The 23,000-nt window shown below is 47.5% G+C and overlaps 1 protein-coding gene across 3 annotated transcripts in view; it reads left to right on the forward strand.

The window, feature by feature from the left end:
* The window catches only part of dgkb (diacylglycerol kinase, beta), a 1,139,682-nt gene that overhangs the window by 323,362 nt on the left and 793,320 nt on the right, over nucleotides 1-23,000 (forward strand). For all 3 annotated transcript variants that reach the window (XM_070881012.1, XM_070881013.1, XM_070881014.1), the window contains exon 11: nucleotides 11,185-11,301. In XM_070881012.1, coding sequence (XP_070737113.1) covers nucleotides 11,185-11,301 — 117 coding nt within the window. The remainder of the gene's footprint in view (nucleotides 1-11,184; nucleotides 11,302-23,000) is intronic.

Here is a 23,000-nt window from a genome sequence, read left to right on the forward strand (position 1 = left end):
ACAAGCCCAGTTGATCCAGTCTTTCTTGATAGGTCAGTCCCACCATCCCGGGAATCAGTCTGGTGAATCTTCGCTGCACTCCCTCAATAGCAAGAATGTCCTTCCTCAAGTTAGGAGAGCAAAACTGTACACAATACTCCAGGTGTGGCCTCACCAAGGCCCTGTACAACTGTAGCAACACCTCCCTGCCCCTGTACTCAAATCCCCTCGCTATGAAGGCCAACATGCCATTTGCTTTCTTAACCGCCTGCTTTACTTGCATGCCAACCTTCAATGACTGATGTACCATGACACCCAGGTCTCGTTGCACCTTCCCTTTTCCTAATCTGTCACCATTCAGATAATAGTCCGTCTCTCTGTTTTTACCACCAAAGTGGATAACCTCGCATTTATCCCCATTATACTTCATCTGCCATTCATTTGCCCACTCACCTAACCTATCCAAGTCACTCTGCAGCCTCATAGCATCCTCCTCGCAGCTCACACTGCCACCCAACTTAGTGTCATCCGCAAATTTGGAGGTACTACATTTAATCCCCTCGTCTAAATCATTAATGTACAATGTAAACAGCTGGGGCCCCAGCACAGAACCTTGCGGTACCCCACTAGTCACTGCCTGCCATTCTGAAAAGTACCCATTTACTCCTACTCTTTGCTTCCTGTCTGACAACCAGTTCTCAATCCACATCAGCACACTACCCCCAATCCCATGTGCTTTAACTTTGCACATGAATCTCTTGAGTGGGACCTTGTCGAAAGCCTTCTGAAAGTCCAAATATACCACATCAACTGGTTCTCCTTTGTCCACTTTACTGGAAACATCCTCAAAAAATTCCAGAAGATTTGTCAAGCATGATTTCCCTTTCACAAATCCATGCTGACTTGGACCTATCATGTCACCATTTTCCAAATGCGCTGCTATGACATCCTTAATAATTGATTCCATCATTTTACCCACTACTGAGGTCAGGCTGACCGGTCTATAATTCCCTGTTTTCTCTCTTCCTCCTTTTTTAAAAAGTGGGGTTACATTGGCTACCCTCCACTCGATAGGAACTGATCCAGAGTCAATGAAATGCCTCCCCTTGATGCCTTTCCACAACAGTGCAGCTGAAATCAACAACTCATCCCATACCTGTCTCTACATGATGCCCCAACTCAGAAAAACCACCATCAATAAGGACAGCGTGGAGTTCTATGTTTGGAAAGGACCCCAACATTTTAAACTTTCAACAAAGTCCTGGAAACTTAATAAACATTTAAATCTTTTAACAGAACAGAATAGATCATTTTCTTTGATTATGTTTGTCAGTTTTCTGGAGTGATTCAAATTGAAATTTATGAAATTCTAAAAAACTACAAGTTTTCAAAACAGTTACTTATTAGCAAGTTTGCATCTCTTTTTTTCTACACTATTGCCTTCCATCAAAAAAAGGGTACATCCATGAAAACAACAGAAGGATTAATGAAAAACTGAGAAGGCAGCTGCAGAATTACAAGTTCTTTGCCTCATACTTCTTAAGGTAACCAGTGAAACAAGCCAAGACTCCAGCTCATCTGCTTGATAAGTTTAGCAAGGTAGAGACATCACTTAGAAACATGGAAAATAGGTGCAGGAGCAAGCCATTCAGCCCTTCTAGCCTGCACCGCCATTCAATGAGTTCATGGCTGAACATGAAACTTCAGTACCCCCTTCCTGCTTTCTCGCCATACCCCTTGATCCCCCGAGTAGTAAGGACTTCATCTAACTCCCTTTTGAATATATTTAGTGAATTGGCCCCAACCACTTTCTGTGGCAGAGAATTCCACAGGTTCACCACTCGATAGGAACTGATCCAGAGTCAATGGAATGTTGGAAAATGACTGTCAATGCATCCGCTATTTCCAAGGCCACCTCCTTAAGTACTCTGGGATGCAGTCCATCAGGCCCTGGGGATTTATCGGCCTTCAATCCCATCAATTTCCCCAACACAATTTCCCGACTAATAAAGATTTCCCTCAGTTCCTCCTCCTTACTAGACCCTCTGACCCCTTTTATATCTGGAAGGTTGTTTGTGTCCTCCTTAGTGAATACCGAACCAAAGTACTTGTTCAATTGGTCTGCCATTTCTTTGTTCCCCGTTATGACTTCCCCTGATTCTGACTGCAGGGGACCTACGTTTGTCTTTACTAACCTTTTTCTCTTTACATACCTATAGAAACTTTTGCAATCCGCCTTAATGTTCCCTGCAAGCTTCTTCTCGTACTCCATTTTCCCTGCCTTAATCAAACCCTTTGTCCTCCTCTGCTGAGTTGTAAATTTCTCCCAGTCCCCAGGTTCGCTGCTATTTCTGGCCAATTTGTATGCCACTTCCTTGGCTTTAATACTATCCCTGATTTCCTTAGATAGCCACGGTTGAGCCACCTTCCCTTTTTTATTTTTACTCCAGACAGGAATGTACAATTGTTGTAATTCATCCACAGAAAGTTGTTGAAGTCAATTCACTAAATATATTCAAAAAGGAGTTAGATGAAGTCCTTACTACTAGGTGGATCAAGGGGTATGGCGAGAAAGCAGGAATGGGGTGCTGAAGTTGCATGTTCAGCCATGAACTCATTGAATGGCGGTGCAGGCTCGCAGGGCCAAATGGCCTACTCCTGCACCTATTTTCTATGTTTCTATGTTTCTATATTTCTAGGCCATTTGGCCCCTCGAGCCTGCTCCGCCATTCAATAAGATCATGGCTGATCTTCTACCTCTGCTCCACTTTCCTGCACTAACCCCATATCCCTTGATTCCCTTAATAGCCAAAAATCTATCGATCACTGTCCTGAATATACTCAATGACTGAGCCTCCACAGCCCACTGGGGTAGAGAATTACAAAAATTCACCACCGTCTGAGTGAAAAAATTTCTCCTTATCTCAGTCCTAAATGGCTGACCCCCTTATTTTGAGAATGTGATCATTGGTTCTCGACTCCAAAGCCAGAGGAAACATCCTCCCTGTCTACCCTGTCTAGCCCTGTAAGAATTTTGTATGTTTCAATGAGATCATCTTTCATTCTTATAAACTCTAGAGAGTATAGACCTAGTCTACTCATAAGACAATCCTCCCCATCCCAGGAATCAGTCTGGTGAACTTCATTGCACTCCCTCTATGCCAAGTATATCCTTCCTTATATAAGGAGACCAAAACTGTACACAATACTCCAGGTGCGGTCTCACCAGGGTCTTATATAATTGCAGTAAGACATCTTTACTCTTAAACTCAAATTCCTCTAGTAATAAAGGCTAACATACAAACCATTTGCTTTCTTAATTGCTTGCTGTACCTGCATGTTAACTTTCAGTGATTCGTGTACAAGGACACCCAAGTCTCTCTGAACACCAACATTTCCCACTCTCCCACCATTTAAAAGATACTCTGCTTTTCTATTTTTCCGACCAAAGTGGATAACTTCACATCTCTCCACATTATATTGCACTTGCCTTGTTCTTGTCCACTCACTTAGCCTGTATATATCCCCTTGAAGCCTCTTTGCATCCTCCTCACAACTGGCTGGCAGACATCCACCTCCACCGGGGCGTCCCTTAAAGGGTAGGCTGTTTGTGCTGTTGGCCGCCACTTTTTCTGTCGGTCGACTCTTCTGTCAGCCCGACCAATGCCAGCGCTCGCCTCAACCAGGCCACCATCCTGCAGCCTGGCACTCCGTTATTGGTGCCGGGCTGTTGGCCCAGTCGAGGGCGTCCCTGGTGGCCCAGTGGCGGCCGCCAAAGGGACTGCAGAGCCCCTACAGCACCCCTCCCCTTTAATTGACATTGTCGACGGGGCACTGGGCTCTGGAGTGTGCCGCTAGACTCAGCGGCGCTCTACCGCTCTGAGAGTGCCCCTCCATGGATGCGATGCACCTCCGATAGCCCACCACCTCTGTTGAGGGGCAGAAGGGTCGAATTCCGCGCCGGGGGAGGAACCTGCAGACTGGACGCTAAATGTCCCGGCTCCGGAAGTTTACCACCTCCAAATGGGGCGCTGGGCAATTTCGCCTCCTGAGTGCCTTATGTTTAGGGCCCTGTCCATACTGTCCAATATCCAACTATACAATGGTATAATCCAGGGCTGTGACACCCCCTTGTGATCTGAACCTGATACTCAAGTCTTTCTCACATGCCCCCACATACCTCTCCAATCTTTGTGAAGGCAAATCAAGTAAATACCTGGTAAGATGAGGCCAGATGCGAATCATTAAGCTACTTTTATTTAATAGCAGGTGAACACAGAGAGCAACGATTATGATGGGACTCACTTAATTCATTCAGTACAACTTGTCTTCATGGAATGATACAAAATTACAAACATGCACCCATCAGTGGGCCCACCTTGCTTGATTTAAACAAAATAACCTCTAACTATTCTGCTACATTTTCTTTCTGACCCTGGCAAAAGCTTGGCCCCATAGTTCTTTGTTTAAAAACATGACTGTCTGCTTGAGTCTCTGTCTGTTTAAAAAAAAATCTCCCTCTGTTCATAACCTGAGAGAAAGCCCTGCCCGTCAACCGCTGCTGAGTGCCTGGAACTAGGGACCTCCCAACACAATGGGAATGAGATATTTATCAATTGCTGAGGCAAGTTAAGGAATTGCATTACAGTTTTGGACAAACAACTTCAAAGTCTAGCTCATTAGCATATTAAGAACTTTTCATCTTATTAACTTTAAAAAAAAACTTGTGTGAATGCTTTAAAACATAACCATTGAATGTAATTTTTCCTCTGGAAAAAGGTAAAAAGAACTCCCAAAATGTGAGCGTGATGCTGCCTCAATATTATTTCTTACCAGGTTGATTCTAGGATGATCCTTTTTGTTGCCCTGTGTTAATACACAAATACACAAAGATTCAATTTCAGAGTATGCTTATTTGTGCTTTTAAAAACTCACTTGATCGATAAAATGGTTGGGCTGTTGGAGCATGTGATTTGTACTTGTGTCGTGCAGCCGGGCAGCGCTGGCAAATGAGCTTTTTTGCCCTTGGCCAAGAATAGTGAACAGAGGGGTCAATAAGAACTGTTCAGCGTTTTTTTCTTAATGATTTGTGCGGTTATTATTTGTAAGGTCAAAGGAACTCCAGATCAGTGCAATAGGGATTGTAAATGATCACTCAAATTTCAGTGTATTGGAATAAGGTTTTATCCTTCCAAAGGGATATTGCACTTATACTGTAGCTGCTGGTCCAAAACTGGCAGCTATAGTATTGGTTCTAGCCATACAATAACTTGTATACACTGCCTGGCTTAACTCCAGTTGTCCTGCCCAGAAGAGAGTTCTGTGAAGATGTGGTTAAAATGTATGGGCCAAATTCTCCCAGCAGTTCCACTGAATCCTGTGGTAACTCCAGCAGTGGGATTCCAGGGCATGGCTCATAAAAAGGCAGGGACCTCAACTTTAGTTAAGAATTCTCCTTAGGTCTTGTAGGGCATGGATGCTCCATCAGCTCCTTAGAAGAAGACTTATGTAGAGTGGGCAAGGCTGAGGTTGAGAGTGAGGACTCCCAATGCTGGAGTTCCTGCTTCCCTGAACAATTAGATGCCCAGAACAAACCTGGAGGTCAGTGCACCCAGAGTGATGAGGCATACAGGCGTCCAGAAGAGTAGAAGTAGGTTTCACCAGGAAGGACCAGGCTAAGGCAGCAACCTGGACCCCCCCCAAAAAATTATGGATTGGCTGTTTTACACAGGGGGCCAAGATGGGAAATGCACTGGGTAATGGTGGTGAGGAGGCGGGTAGGGGGGCATGGAAGAAGGCTGGGTAACCACCCACAAAATGGTGAACAGGCCCCGGAATTTTTGGCAGCATGGGCAACACCTGACACCTGAGATGCGCGGTAGTGGTGTTTGCTGGGCCCATGCACATAAGGTGCCCTCTATAACCTCCATGGGATCAACACTAAAGGGCACGCTCATGGTGTTACTGCTGGGATCACAGCCCATGCATTTTCAAGGCTTAAATATTTAGAGAAAGGAGGGAAGAGTGTCTGCAATATTACAGATGCAGTATAAACATGTCCTAATATTTATCTCATAGCTGGATGCAATCAGACTGAGCAGCCATTACAGGTGTTGTACCGATTGTCCGCCATAAGTTCAGTGGAGGATCCCCTGGTGAAATGACGTAAGCTTCATGGGCTCAATTTTCCTGGGTCATTTGCACCATTTTTTTTGGTGTACAGTATATTTTTTTTCAACGTTTCCCCCTGCGATTTGCGCTGGCATAACTGACTTAGTTACGATTTTTCTAGGCCAGTTTTTTGGTGTCATGTCTGCGCCGTTTTTTACAATTTTTCACAGTTTGGCCAACATTTTTTCCTCCTTGGTCGGTGAAGGGTCAATCGCGTTCATGCGAAATTGCTGTGCTTTAGAAAATGTACTATGACAGAATGAGATAAGCAATTGCGAAAAGGTCACAAGACGCTGAGCAAGAAAGAAACCAATAACACCGGACGCTGGCCGAAGATGAGGAAGTAAACTTGACAAAGACGGAAAAAGAACTCCTTGCGTAGACTCTTTTCCAATGACAGATGTAGAAGTAGTGACATGTGACCTTTGCGGTTTACGACTTTAAATACTCATTTTCTGTAAACCCAAGTTGAGTTGTAGCCTATACAGCTCCCCTGGCACCTTGTATTAATAAACTGTGTGTGTTTTTAAACTCTCTAACGTAGTCTCGGAGTAGATTTATTTCTACCTCGGGGTTTTCCCCCAACAGTCGGTATATCTGGCCATTCTCGAAAAACCTTCTGGGCAGTTAAGAAAACCAGCACACATTGAGAAATCGATGCTGAAAGACGCCATTTTTTTAATCGAAGATGTTGGAGGGAGTCGAGAACACTGTAAAAATCAATAATAAAGTTCAACTATTTTTACCTGTCAACGTAGTAAATGGAAGTTTGTTGTATTTCAGAAGTTTTCTCTTTTTTTACTCACTCACATGCCACCACCGAACGTCTTGAAGCAGGGCTGGAAGGTCATAGCTTTTGCTGGCACAATCGGCCCCGCACCCGGGCACAGGGGCTCGGGGCTTGGCTAGAAAACAAGCTGTGGGGGGAGGGGGTGGGGTGGGTGGGAGGAGGGAGGGAGAGCGAGGTGCCAATCAGAAGGCCTCGAACCTGGGGAGCAAGGTGCTGATCGGAAGCCTTCTGCACTGAGCCCGGGGATCGAGGTGTCGGTCGGAAGGCTTCTGAAGACTACAATGAGTGTGGGGGGAGGGGCGGGGGTGGGGGGGGGTGTGGGGAGAGAGAGAAGGGGAGAAGTCACGACTGCAATTAGTTGGGGGGAGAGAGGAGCAATCACAAGATTGCAATTAGTTAAGGGGGAGGGGATGAGAGGAGAAGTCACAAGACCTTGGGTGTGATCCATCTGTACAAACCTTGGGGACAGAGAACTGTGAACCTGTCCTGCCTGCTTTCCTGCCGTTTTGAGCTTTCAAAGGTAAGTTTTAAGTATGGGAGAAATACTGACAATGCCATACTTTGTGTGAGACTTCTGCATCATGGTGCTTCGTAGGAGACAATTGATTCGATGTCATCGCATCAGGAACATCAGAACCTATAGGGTGCTAGGCAGGAGACCTTGGGTATATCGAGACAGGCATTCGTACCTCCACCTGAGTGATGCAGACTGTGTCAGAAGGCTGCGTTTCTGCAAATAAGTTGTAACAGAGATCTGTGAGTTGGTCAAACCAGACCTGCAACCTAGAAGCATCAGTAGGACTACTTTGTCAGTTGAAGTGAAGTTTACAACTTTCATTCTATGCTTCCGGCTCATTTCAAGCTACAACTGGGGATGTGTGCGCCATCTCTCAACATGCAATTCATGTCTGCATTCGCCTGGTGACAGCTGCACTGTATGCACGGAGGAATGACTTCATAAAGTTCCCCATGACCACCCAAGCAATCCATGACAGGGCTGTGGGTTTCTCCAGGTTTGCTGGCTTCCCAAAGGTACAGGGCTGCATTGATTGTACCCACATCGCCTTGCGAGCACCTTTGGAGGATTCCGAGATGTACAGGAACAGAAAAGGCTTCCACTCCATTAATGTATAGCTCGTGTGTGACGACATGCATCGCATCATGTCAGTCGATGCAAGATACCCTGGGAGCACCCATGATGCGTTCATTCTACATGATAGTGTTATGTCTGCCATGTTTCAGCAGCAGCCAGAAGGGGAGTCTTCTACGGGGAGACAAAGGGTACGGCCTCACCATCTGGCTCATGACGCCCCTGCGCGTAAACTGGACGAAAACTGACCGTGATTACAACATGTCGCACATTGCAACGTGCAGCATCATAGAGAGGACCATTGGCATCTTGAAACAGCATTTCCGTTGCCTGGACCATTCCGGAGGCTACTTGCTGTACTTTGCTGAGATTGTCAGTCAGTTCACTCTTATGTGCTGCATGCTGCATAACTTGGCCATCATGAGGCAGCAGCACCTGGTAGTGTAAGACCCACCTGTGGTGAGAATAGCTGATGGTAATGATGTGGAAGATGCAGATGACGAGCAGGAGGAGGACGTCGAGGATGAGGAAGCCATGCAAGTGCCTGAGGCCGGAGCACGACGGCGGAGGAGGGCCATCGTGCCCCTTTAACGATTGCACGAGCCTTGCACCAGCAGCTCATCCGTGAACGCTTTACTGATGCCTAAGGGCTCAGCGACAACTATTCCACATGGACCATGTCTACTGTTTGGAGCTGTTCAGTAATGTTGTGTTGTGTTAATGGAAAAAATAATAGAAATGATTCAGTTTTAATGCAAAATGTATTTTATTCAAAAGTTTAACAAATAGTTTTTTTGTATTTAACTTTAATAAGATTATTTTTGTATCAAAGTTTACTTTAAGATCACTCACAAACTTTTAAACTTGTAAATTTATCAAACTTACAAAAAACTTTTAATTTGAGAACAGTTACAACAGGAACAACAATAATAATAACAACAACAACAACAGCAAAGAAAGGCTGCACGCACCCATCTCTCCTCCACCTTATTCTAAGACCGCCCGCTGTGCTTGGTCTTGAACACTCCACCTCCCCTGCCCGCAGCGGTGATGGAGTGTTTCTGGGCTTAGTACCAAGCTTATTCGTTCTAAGATCTCAGGTACTGCGCACCTCTTGAGGGGGGGTGGGGGTGCTGGTGGGTGGTGGCATCGTCGGCAGGTGGCAAGTTGGAGAGCCCAGCTTTGGGCTCTTCAGAGGCTGGTGTGGGGATTGGAGTGGGAGTGGTAGTTAATTCTGTCAATGGGCGCGGGGTCTGGGTGTGTTCCCTTATTGCAGCAGCTAACTCCAATATGCCATCCCTCATGCGCCCTGGCAGTGTCCCAATGACCTGCAACATTCCCTCCCTCATGGTCAGTGACAGTGTTTGCACTATCTGACATTCCCTCCCTGATGGTCACTGACAGCGCATCACCTACCTCTGACATTCCCTTCCTCATGGTCACTATTCCCTCACTGATGGTCCCGGATATCGTTCCCATTTCTCGTGTCATTGATGTTACTTCTCCTGACAGTCCCATTACCTCATCACTCACCCCACTGATGGTGTCCAGGAATAATCGTGTAAGGTCAATACTCTCCGCCCGCAATGACATCATCTGAACCACACCTGTTAGATCCTGCACCTCAGAAGAGCACGGTCGAGCTCTCCTTCCCCTTCTCCCCACAGGTGTGGTTCACACCCCACCACTGGGACCGGCAGCCTGGGACAGTGGGGCCCTGGGTATGCCTCGCTGCACCACACCACTGGGACTCGCAACCTCGGAAGGTGGGGCCCTGGGTGTGCCTCGCTGTACCCCACCACTGGGACCCGCAACCTCGGAAGGTGGGAAACCATGGAATGTCCCACCAACACTTAAACCACTAGTCACGGAAGGGGCTGTCACAGCAATGGGTGGCACCTCCTCCAAAGTCAGTAAAACAGTGGGGGCTTCATCCAGCTCCTTTCTCTCCCCCTCCCTCACCCCCATGCTCTTGTTCTGGAGGGTGGGATTGGAAGATGTTCTCTTCAGGCTCGTCCGCATCTGAATCTTTTTCTGCATCATCGGGGTTGGCCTCAAGTTCTGCAAAATATAATAGAACAGACAAATGGTTAGCAGCAGAGAAGGGGGCAGGGTGGGTGGCATGAGTAGGCTCACACATTGCTGGCCAGGCAGCAAGCTGATTTGAAAGGCCACGATGAATTTGTAGGACTTACCCTCTCCCTCGGGTTTGGGCCCAATGTGTGCAGTGGTGATTGCTTTTCTCCAGGCAGGACCCATCAAAGCAGCGACCCTCTCTTCCAAGGGTGTCAGTGGCTGCAGATTTGTTAGGCCTCCTCCTGATCGAGTTCTTTCCCTTTTATTATGTCCCACCTTCCTCTGCAAAGATGAAAACCTAACTGTTTAGAGAGGGTGTCTTTCTGCTGGGTGGGACATACAGATGGTCACATTTACAATTGCAATTCCAGTGAATAAATGAAAATATTACTTACACTAACTACTTGACCAAGGTCCTGTAGTTACACTGGCCTCCAGATCTCGTGGTGGTCACCATTGCACAGTAATCTTCTGCAACTTGGTTCCAGTGTTTCTTCATTTCTTTGGGTGGAACTTTGTGACCTCTGCTGGTATCCAGCTCCTGCTATCTCGTCTCAGTCACAGTAACTAATGCCTCCACTTCTTCCTGTAAGAAATTCTTGGTCCTTGCACCGCGCTGCATCTTGTACTGCTGCAGCTCTGATTTTCCAATGCTCTCACACAACTGGCTCTTTAAAAATGGCCGATTGCCAACTCAGAGCTGTACTGAGCATGCGCGTCCATTGCAACGACGTCAGAAACGTAATTTTTTTCCGCGCATGCGCAGAAGGTGCAACATCATTTTTCGGCACAGACAGCAGGCTCCACCCGCCGAGACAACTGGACACGCTGCGTGGCGCCAAATTCTAATTATAGATCGAGGAAACTTTGTCAAATTATTTCCGGCGCATTTTTGTCCTAGAAAAACGAGCATAACTCTGGCAATATGCCTGAACACGGGCTTGGCAAAATTGAGCCCTTTACTTCTGCTAAATTACGACTGACAATCCCCTGTGGAAATTCAGCCACTCAGAATCTATTGTGCTATTTCAGAGAAATGAGATACTTACAGACTCCACTGTTTTGTTTTGAATACCAGGAAAGGCAATCCACTGTGAAAAGAAGAGATGATAATTCCATGCAAATGAAGAAATCAGAGGAGCGCACCAAAATACAAAGAGCTAACTCTGTCACTGTTGACGGACAAGGATTGCAGGTAGGCTGTTTAGCAATGCGAGAAACTGTCATTCTGTTATTTTTTTTCCGAAGTATGCTCTGGATGTAAGAGGAAACAGAGACCTGGCGAATCCATTCTGTTGCAGTTGCTTGGCTTTGGGCAAGCTGCCATTACCAGTCCAGCACCGACCGGATACATTTAGATGGGTGGTGTAATGTGGCACTGCAATGTATATTTTAAGACAATCGGGATAAACAAAGCCATAAGCTGAAGGGGTGGGGTGGGCAGGGGTGGGCTGGACAATGGGGTAGAACCCCTTTCTCAGGGATTCCGTCCATGGGGAGGAGGACAGGAAATTCTGGTGAGCTGAAGAGTGATTCTTTCATCCGCCCCCAAGTCAAAGGGGCATATCTGGGGGAGTTCCCAGGCTTCCCTGAGAACTTACATAGAATTAAAATTAATTCTGTCCAGTACACCACTTGAAAGGTCCAACAGAATCTACAGCAGATGTCTGTTCCTTTATGGGCCTTGTGAAGGCCCCAAAATGTCTCGGAGACAAGGTCATCAATTCCTCTTAGATTGAATACCTTGTAGGGACAGCCTGATAGTTCCTTTGGAAACCGAAAGGTTTTGCTGCCCTATTTCTATGAGGCATTTCCCAGGTCTGAAATGTTGCATCTAAGCAGGATGATGGTACTTTGCCATTCGGTGCCTTTCTCAGGGCAGGTGCTGCTGTTGTGTACTTGCAGGAGTCGCTGGCCTGCTCTGACTATGCTAATGCTTCAATCTTACTATTTGGGCTAGTGCCTGCGTCTTTGGGGATCGGTGGATTGAAGCCCCACTTCCACTGGCAAAACAAGGCCATTGTCACCTTATCAGAGATGAGTAACCCTTGATTCTTGCTGAGCTGTCATAATCTTTTGTGTATTAGATAATGAAAGCCCTAGTAGGGATTCGTCATAAAGGGATTAACGCAATTTACTTCAGCTATTTGGGCACTCGTAACTCCTCGTCCAATCAAGAACTTCCATCTTATGCTTGGAAATTACTGAGCTATTCTCATAAGTTAGTTCCGTTCCAGTATCCAATGTTATCTCCTGTTCTTGCAGAAAGCCTTCCTGCTGTTTCTAGACATTCAGGATAGCAAACTTTGCAGACTGCGACTTTCACAGTTTTATTCAGGCTGTACTTGTGTAGCTGTTCCCCCAACCACAAAAGCTCCATTGCTACAATGTTGTGTATTTTGTTACTACAGGACAACAGTGACATTTTATGTTACATGCAATCCATGACAGCAACATTGAGAGCTTTCTTAAAAACACACACAGCTGCTTTTAGGTGTTAGCTGGTCTCAGTCAGTAAACTTCTGTTACGCAGGGCACAGCCCAACATTATAGTAGATAATTATGGAAGTGCTGATGGAAGTTAACAGTAATTTGCACTGTAGCTTCACTCCATTACTGCTTCCTCATTTAAAACAACAAAAAAATAATTATACCCTTGGGCTGGAATCTTGAACATGATTGGTTAAAATGCAGTCAAGTCACATAAAGCTAGTTCCTGTGTTACCTGCTAGCATTCTCTACTTGGTACTAGTCAAATTGTGAGTGACATTAGAACAGAACTACAGAAATCTAGAGGGTTAATTTGGATAACCTCCAAAATCATGCATGGGGATCGTGGTACGCGATTAACTCGTTCCCGTTCACTGCATTGCAGGCAGCACTTTAAATTTGTGCTACCTGCTGTTTTAAATGATTGCTGCATGCAGACGGCACTACCCGCACTGTTAATTGGTTGCACACATCAGCAGGGAACCCAATATCACAAGTGGCTAGTGCTACTTGAAGGTAGCCTACAGCTCTTAAAAGGGGGGTGCATTGTGGCTACAAGAAGTGATGGGAGTCCTTTGAAACTGAATCTGTGCTGTGATACTTTGAGGAATGGCTGAACATGCACGAGAGCAAGCACCAAGGTCTTCTGACCATGGACTGGAGGTCTTGGTGCAAGATGTGGAGAGAGGGCAGGAGAAGAAATAGCGGCGGAGGTCAATGCCAGGACTGAAGCTCTAAGAACATGTTTGCAGTGTAGGAAGAAGTTTAATGATCTGACACGAGTTGACAAGGTGAGCGAGTTCAATCTTCACATGGCATATCATATCAACTGTGCCACCAGCCTCATCCCCATCAGCATCCATTGCTCAATTTACTACACCCCCATCACCCACCTACCCAACGATATTCATCAATCAGTAGTCAATCCTTCAATTCATATGCTTTACCTCACCTTCACACACTTAACATTGTTGCAAGCCTCGCTTCCACAACTCACAGCTCGCACACACTGGCAGCTATTCAACCATGACAGCCACAGGAAATGCTGTCCTTGTTCTGCATTGAGGTTGAAGTTGTGGCTGAAGCAGTTGGCAAGTTTCAGTCACAACCACTTTTTTGAAACAAATTGTTCCTCATTGCAGTTGAAGACCCTTAGTGGCTATGGTCTCCTGCTGAGAGTCCTTCTCCCCTTCCTCTTCTAGCAGCTTGTCCTGCTCTCCATGGCCTGTCTTCATTCTCCCAGTCATATTCAATTCCCAGAGGAAGCCCTACTCGACACCCCGCAACACCTCCCATGTCTGGAAGCAACTTGTTTCAGCACAAGATTTTAAATGAACAAAAAACTACTTGAAGATCAGCCAGACCACTCCCCGTAGACTATTGAAACTTTAGCCAAGTACAGGAAAGTTCCCAAAACATGTATAATTGCACCTGCAGCCAGAAGAAGTAATCCAGCAGCTAGCCTGTAAGTACATCCCGTTAAATAGCACTGGTGGGGCTCCTTCATTCTGTTTAACGTTGTGCTCAGCTGTGCAAGATTCAGACAGGGCATTGGCTGGAGCGTGGAGTTTGAAAATGGCAGCGCTGCTGTCAAATTAGCGTTGCACACTGATTTGTGTCACCATGTCAGTGGTCGTTGGGTGTGAGCGCACAAATCCTTTACCAATATCGCGTCCTTCACGTGGATCTCGGACCCCAATTTCGATCGTGATATGGTTGTGTAGCACCGAAGAAAAATAGGCGACACAGCCCGATTTAGCCCCCACAGGCTTTAGTTAAGTTCTACTGCAATAAATTATTGACACAAGCACTTATCAATATAATCGAGTATGTTAATAATACCGGAAACCAAGAGTTAAGAGTGTTTTTGTCGAATTAATTAACTTCTGAAACTAATTAGTTGATATATGACCAAATGAAGGCTGAAAATGCAAACAATTGCTGAATGATGCTGCTGCATTTTGTTTTAAAACTGAAAAGGATACTTCCTTGGTGGCTGGGTGAGTGAATGCACATTGGGCTGGATTTCCAGCTTTGATGATTTTGGGGCAGTAATATTGGTGGTGTGGTAAAGTTTGTGCCCGGGAATAGTTTGCGACTCATTCATCAAAATTGGGCAGCTGGCCCTGAGTCTGGGGTGCAGTGCGAAGGGAGGTGTTGTATACCTTTCTTGGGCATTAGCATTGGAAAATCCCGAGCTAAAGAGCTGGGCCAGGAGCGCTCTGAGAGATGCCTGGGGGGAAAAAAACGAAAAAAAAGCCCACAAAAACATTCCCAATATATAGTCCCTACCACCACAACATAAATTGCAAAAAAAATTAAAATCAATGACACTTACTTTAGGACTGCATTACTTACCTCTCTGCCGTCGGTATAGTTGGACTGCCCAATTTCCCAGGCATTCACTGCCGGTCGCACTTTGGGACATATGGGTCAGGCTGAAGTTAAAAAGCGCGCCGGTGTCGCAACCAGGGGTGTTGCACACTGGCGCAGCTCTTGCGGCGGTGCTGCTCCACGCCATCGCAAAACCGGCCCCAAAAACCCCGCGGGGCATTGGAGGCTGACCACCCACTCAGAAGATCTCACTGCCGCCATTGCTCCGCTCCGGGGCGAAAAACAGACGCAACAGACCGGAAAATCCGTCCCTTAGAAGGTCCTAGGTATCCTCAGTCTGTGCTGAGTTAGCTGATCTCAGTTTGGCCAGTAGTCATTGTACTACACTGGCTTTTAGCTGGGTAGGGAGGCGAAAAGTCATCTCCCATTCTGTATCCTGATCACTCATCATCATCATCATAGGCAGTCCCTCGGAATTGAGGAAGACTTGCTTCCACTCTTAAAATGAGTTCCTAGGTGGATGAATAGTCCAATACGAGAGCCACAGTCCCTGCACAGGTGGGACAGATAGCGTTGAGGGGAAGGGTGGGTGGGACTGGTTTGCCGCACGCTCTTTCCGCTGCCTGCACTTGATCTCTGCATGCTCTCAGCGATGAGACTCGAGGTGCTCAGTGCCCTCCCGGATGCACTTCCTCCACTTAGGGCGTTCTTTGTCCAGGGACTCCCAGGTGTCAGTGGGGATGTTGCACTTTATCAGGGAGGCTTTGAGGGTGTCCTTGTAACATTTCCTCTGCCCACCTTTGGATCGCTTGCCATGAAGGAGTTCCAAGTAGAGCGCTTGCTTTGGGAGTCTCGTGTCTGGCATGCGGACAGTGTGCCCTGCCCAGCGGAGCTGATCAAGTGTGGTCAGTGCTGGGGATGTTGGCCTAGTCGAGGATGCTAACGTTGGTGTGTTTATCCTCCCAGGGGATTTGCAGGATCTTGTGGAGGCATCGTTGGTGGTATTTCTCTAGTGACTTGAGGTGTCTACTGTACATGGTCCATGTCTCTGAGCCATACAGGAGGGTCATGCTCCACCTCACCGTCAACAAGCTCCCCGCTGGAGTGGAACTAAGCTACAGAACCAGTGGGAACCTGTTCAACCTTCGCCGTGTGCAGGCCAGGTCCGAGACCACCCCAACCTCTGTCGCCGAGCTACAGTACGTGGACGACGCCTGCATCTGCGCACACACAGAGGCTGAACTTCAGGACATAGTCGACGTATTTACTGAGGCATACGAAAGCATGGGCTTTATGCTCAACATCCGTAACCACAAAGGTCCTCCACCAGCCTGTCCTTGCTGCACAGCACTGCCCCCCAGTCATCAAGATCCACGGCATGGCCCTGGACAATGTAGACCATTTCCCATACCTCGGGAGCTTCTCATCAACAAGAGCAGACATTGATGGAGATCCAACGCCGCCTCTAGTGCGCCAGTGCAGCCTTCAGCCGCCTGAGGGAAAGAGTGTTCGAAGACCAGGCCCTCAAAACTGCCACCAAGCTCATGGTCTACAGGGTTGTAGTAATACCTGATCATTAACCACAAAATATTTTACATGCAGACCTCAGGTGTTGACAGGATCAGATTTGGCTGTGATGGTTTGATACATTTTTGGCTTTCTCTTGAGACTCTATATTCAGTTTCACAACAAAATGCAATTTTCACAACCAGACCGATATCTCCTGTAATCTGAAATGTACACCTTCATGCTACTACTAGTACGAGGCAGTCCCTCGTAACAAGGATGATGCTCTTCACACCAAAGAAAGATGGGCTCACAGTTGTTACAATGAGTTACATCTTAAAGGGTGGAAGATGCCTGTGCGTGGATCTTTTTAACGTGTGGTGACCGTTGCACATCAGCCACCACACGGGCTTGACAGAGCGAGGTCTTGGTCCAGTGGTGAGGATTGACCAAGACGACTGGAGACCAAGCTCTGTTGCGCCGCTTCTGGGCCATGACCCCGCTGCTGTTAAATGATACGCCTTTCCTGGGCCGCGACCCCTCCGTTGTTAAATGCTGCATCGCTCCTGGGCCATGACCCCGCTGCTGTTAAATGATACACCTTTCCTGGGCCACGACCCCTCCGTTGTTAAATGCTGCATCGCTCCTGGGCCATGACCTCTCTGATGTTATATATGCTGCGCCACACCTAGGCTATGGCCCCTCGCTGGGCTCGACCTTCGCCCCTCGCTGGGCTCGAATGCCTCACCTCGCTGGGCTCGAATGCCTCACCTCGCTGGGCTCGAATGCCTCACCTCGCTGGGCTCGAATGCCTCACCTCGCTGGGTCTGACCTTCACCCCTCGCTGGGCTCAAATGCCACCCTTCGTTGGCTCGAAAGTCGCCCTTCGCTGGGCTCGAATGCCTCACCTCGCTGGGCTCAAATGCCTCACCTCGCTGGGTTCGACCTCCACCCCTCACTGGGCTCAAATGCCTCACCTCGCTGGGCTCGAACGCCTCACCTCGCTGGGTCCGACCTTCACCCCTCGCTGGGTCCGACCTTCACCCCTCGCTGGGCTCGAACACCTCACCTCGCTGGGCTCGAACACCTCACCTCGCTGGGCTCGAACACCTCCCCTCGCTGGGTCCGACCTTCACCCCTCGCTGGGTCCGACCTTCACCCCTCGCTGGGCTCGAATGTCGCCCTTCGCTGGGCATCTAACGCCTCCCTTGCTGGGCTCAGATGCCGCACCTCGCTGGGCACGGATACTGCACCTGATGGGCCCGACTCTAAGCCCCCCGCTGGTCTGGATCTCCGCACCTGATGGGCCCGACTCTAAGCCCCCCGCTGGTCTGGATCTCCGCACCTGCTGGGCCTGACTCTAAGGCCACCCCCCCCGGCTGGACTCGACCTCCGCTCCTACTGGGCCCAACTCTCAGCCCCCTGCTGGGCTCGGACATCGCTCCAATGGATTGCCTGGACTCCAGTGACGTCAGTCCAGTCGCCTGTCTAGAAGTGATCACACTCCTGGGTCATCTCGCTCCGCTCCCTGCAGTGGCTAGCTCTGATACTTATACTCCTGCCTGCCGATGCTGTTCACTCGCAGGTCGGGTGGGGGGGGGGGCGCCTTAATACATGCTGTGAATGAGAGTGGAATGTCACTGGATTAACAGTTACCGTAGCCGATTTTTCTCTCACTACTGTCCCATTTATGCCTATAAAATGGGCGGAAGCAGAATGAAAATCAGAAAAAGATTTAGGCAGTGCATGCTCCCACTGAAATAGAATGATTGGAAACAGGCGGGGCCTCATTAATTTATGCAAATAGAGGTCTGACAACTTAATTAAGACCCCAATGCCATTTTTATCGCTACCTCCATTGCTACTGGCAGCTTCCACTCTGATGAGAGAACAAGAGGAGGAGGAGGAACAGAAACAGGAGGAACAAGCAAACAGAGCTGATGCTGCCAGAAGACTAAATAGAGGGAAACATGCTTGTAGGAATCCTTGCCCTTCCATAAGAACATATGGCCCCACGAGCTTGCTCTGCCATTCAATAAGATCATGGCTGATCTTCTACCCCAACACCACTTTGCTGCCCAATTGCCATATCCCTTGATTCCCTTAGAGTCCAAAAAGCTATCTTTCTCAGCCTTTAATATACTCAACGATTCAGCATTCACAGCCCTTTGGGTAGAAAATTCCAAAGCTTCACTACACTCTAAGAGAGTTAATTCCTCCTCATCTCAGTCTTAAATGTCCAACTCCTTATCCTGAGCCTATGCACCCTAGTTCTCGATTCTCCAGCCAGGGGAAACAGCACCTCATCTACCCTGTAAATTTCACTCAGAATCTTACATGTTTCAATGAGATCACCTCTCAATCTTCTAAGCTCCAGCAAGTATAGGCCCAATCTACTCAATCTTTTCTCACAGGACAACCCTCTCATCTAAGGGATCAACCTAGTGAACCTTAGTTGCACCGCTTCTAAGGCAAGTGTGTTCTTCCTAAGATAAGGAGACTAAATCTGTGCACACTACTCCAGGTGTGGTCTCACCAATGCCCTTGTACAATTGTAGTAAGACTTCCTGGGGCCTGTTACTGCCAGAAATCGGCAGCCACGTAGCGGAATACAATGACCACCGACTTTTTGGCAAATGGCTGCCAATTTGAAAATTGCCCTCTTGCGGTATCCAGGCGGTGACCTGCTTCCCCCCACTACTGCTCTGCTGCTGCTGATTCGTCCTAAGTGCGAAATCAGAGTTTATTCACAGCTGGGAAAAGCACATAAAACTGCAAAATTACGCTCATTACTTGCCTCATGGAACGGCTCTTGCTGACTCCATTTTGTGCACAGATTTCAATGTCTGCAGTTTGCAGGTCATTTTTCCAACCACAGAAGCCAATCTCACCATATTGCTACTCACTATCACAACATTGATGGATTGTCCCTCTGAACTCCACTTTAATTGCCATCTACTAGATCAGCATGGGTGCGCTTATTCTGTCTCACCTTGGTCCTCAGAATGATGAACCCCATCACCAGCCAAAACACCAGCCACACCAGCAGCAGCAGCAGCAACCACAACAGCAGCATTTTCCACAATAACCTGATGTACCACAGGAGAGAGGGGGGCACCACAGGGCTGCACCGCACCGGAGGCAATATCCCCAACACAGGATATATAGGCAAAGGATGAGCTTCCTCGACATGACTGACCAGCAGTACTTCAGGAGGTTCAATCTATCACGCCAGGTTGTCTCAGACATTTGTAACTTGCTAGAATATGATCTGCTGCCCAGAGGACCTGGTGGACACTCCCTACCAGTGGCTGTCAAAATCACGACCGCCCTCTACCTCTGCACCGCAGGCTCCTTCCAGGGATCTGCAGCAGACATTTGCGGGATCTCGCAGTTGGACGCCCACAGATGAATCACCCAGATGACCGATGCCATGTTTCACAAGTCAGTCAATTATATCAATTTTGGCACTGATGAGGTCAGTATTACTGAGCGGGCCCTCGGCTTTGTGGCTCTGGCTGACTTCCCACAGGTGCAGGGTGTCATCGACTGCACACATAACCATGAAGGCACCACATCATCACCCAGGAGTGTTTACAGAAGAACATAAGAACATAAGAAATAGGCCATTTGGCCCCTCAAGCCTGCTCTGCCATTCAATAAGATCATGGCTGATCTGATCTTGACCTCAACACCTCCCTGCCTGCTCCCCATAACCCTTGATTCCCTTATCTTGCAAAATATCTGTCTGTCTCCACCTTAAATAGATTCAATGACCCAATCTCCACAGCTCTCAGTGGTAGAGAATTCCACAGATTCACAACCCTCTGAGAGAAGAAATTCCTCCTTATCTCTATTTTAAATAGGCGACTCCTTATTCTGAAACTATGCCCACTAGTTCTAGATTTCCCCACGAGGGGAAACATTCTCTCTGCATCTACTCTGTCAAACCCCCTCATAATCTTATATTTTTAATATGATCACCTCTCATTCTTCTAAACTCCAATGAGTATAGGCACAACCTGCTTAACCTTTCTTCATAAAACATCCCCTTCATCTCAGGAATCAACTTAGTGAACCTTCTCTGTACTGCCTCCAATGCAAGTATATCCCTCCTTAAATAAGGAGACCAATACTGTACGCAATACTCTAGGTGTGGTCTCACCAATGCCCTGTACAGTTGTGGCAAGACTTCCTGACTTTTATACTCCATCCCCCTTGCAATGAAGGCCAACATTTTATTTGCCTTCCTGATCACTTGCTGTACCTGCATGCTAACTTTTTTTGTGTCATGTACAAGGATGCTCAGAAGCCTCTGTACTGCAGCATTTTGTAATCTCTCTCCATTTAAATAATACTTTGCTTTTTTTTCTTCCAAAGTGGATAACCTCACATTTTCCCACGTTATACTCCATCTGCCATATTTTTGCCCACTCACTTAGCCTGCCTATGTCCTTTTGCAGATTTTTTGTGTCCTCACACATTGTTTTTCCTCCCATCTTTGTATCGTCATCAAACTTGGCTACGTTACACTCAGTCCCTTCTTCCAAGTCGTTAATATAGATTGTAAATAGTAGGGGTCCCAGCACTGATCCCCGCGGCACCCCACTGGTTACTGGTTGCCAACCCAAGAATGAACCATTTATCCAGACTCCCTGTTTTCTAACATTTTTGATACATCCATGTGCATACTCTTGTTCATCTACTTTGGTGTCATTTTTCTTTTGCGAGTGCTTCTATAAGGTGCAACACCTGTGGCTTCAGCAGAGGTAGTTGCAGGCTGCATAATTCCCTGCTTCAACTCAACTTTTGGCTGACTTCCTCTGGGTTTTGGAGCAGGTGAGGGCTCCTTGTGCGACTGTGCAGGGGCAGACCCGGCTATTGCGGTCCGAGGAAGCATGTGGGGCTGTGACTGAGGGGGAAGGGAATGGGGGTGAAGTGCGACTGCTTTGAGAAGAGACCCCACTTCCATATCCCCTCTCACATAGAAACATAGAAAATAGGTGCAGGATTAGGCCATTCGGCCCTTCGAGCCTGCACCACCATTCAATATGATCATGGCTGATCATGCAACTTCAGTACCCCATTTCTGCTTTCTCTCCATACCCCTTGATCCCTTTAGCCGTAAGGGCCATATCTAACACCCTTTTGAATATATCCAATGAACTGGCATCAACAACTTTCTATGGTAGAGAATTCCGCAGGTTCACAATTCTCTGAGTGAAGAAGTTTCTCCTCATCTCGGTCCTAAATGGCTTACCCCTTATCCTTAGACTGTGACCCCTGGCTCTGGACTTTCCCAACATCGGGAACATTCTTCCTGCATCTAACCTGTCCAATCCTGTCAGAATTTTATATGTTTCTATGAGATCCCCTCTCATTCTTCTAAATTCCAGTGAATATAAGCCTAGTCGATCCAGTCTTTCTTCATATATCAGTCCTGCCATCCCGGGAATCAGTCTGGTGAACCTTCACTGCACTCCCTCGATAGCAAAAATGTCCTTCCTCAGATTAGGAGACCAAAACTGAACATAATATTCCAGGTGAGGTCTCACCAAGGCCCTGTACAACTGTAATAAGTTCTCCCTGCTCCTATACTCAAATCCCCTCGCTATGAAGGCCAACATGCCATTTGCGTTCTTCACCGCCTGCTGCACCTGTATGCCAGCTTTCAATGACGGATGTACCATGACACCCAGGTCTCGTTGCACCTCCCCTTTTCCTAATCTATCACCATTCAGATAATATTCTGCCTTCCTGTTTTTGCCACCAAAGTGGATAACCTCACATTTACCTACATTTACTGCATCTGCCATGCATTTGCCCACTCACCTAACCTGTCCAAGTCACCCTGCAGCCTCTTAGCATTCTCCTCACAGCTCACACTGCCCCCCAGCTTAGTGTCATCTGCAAAATTGGAGATATTATATTCAATTCCTTTGTCTAAATCATTAATGTATATTGTAAATAGCTGGGGTCCCAGCACTAAACCTTGCGGTCATCATCATCACAGGCAGTCCCTCGGAATCAAGGAAGACTTGCTTCCACTGCTGAAATGAGTTGTTTGCTGGCTGAACAGTCTAATACGAGAGCCAAAGACTCTGTCATATATGGGACAGATATTTGTTGAGGGAAGTGGGTGGGTGGGACTGGTTTGCCACACGCTCTTTCCGCTGCCCGTCCTTGATTTCTGCATGCTCTCGGCTTTGAGACTCGAGGTGCTCAGCGCCCTCTCAGATACACTTCCTCCATTTAGGGAGATCTTGGGCCAGGGACTCCCAGGTGTCAGTGGGGATGTCGCACTTTATCAGGGAGGCTTTGAGGGTGTCCTTGTAGCGTTTCCGCTGCCCACCTTCGGCTCGTTTGCCGTGAGGGAGCTCCGAGTAAAGCACTTGCTTTGGGAATCTCGTGTCTGGCATGCGGACTATGTGGTCTGCCCAGCGGAGCTGATCGAGTGTGGTCAGTGCTTCAATGCTGGGGATGTTAGCCTGAATGAGGACGCTGATGTTGGTGCACCTGTCCTCCCAGGGGATTTGTAGGATCTTGTGGAGACATCGTTGGTGA

The sequence above is a fragment of the Pristiophorus japonicus genome, chromosome 5 (assembly GCF_044704955.1).
Source record: "Pristiophorus japonicus isolate sPriJap1 chromosome 5, sPriJap1.hap1, whole genome shotgun sequence".
NCBI classification, from domain to species: domain Eukaryota; kingdom Metazoa; phylum Chordata; class Chondrichthyes; family Pristiophoridae; genus Pristiophorus; species Pristiophorus japonicus.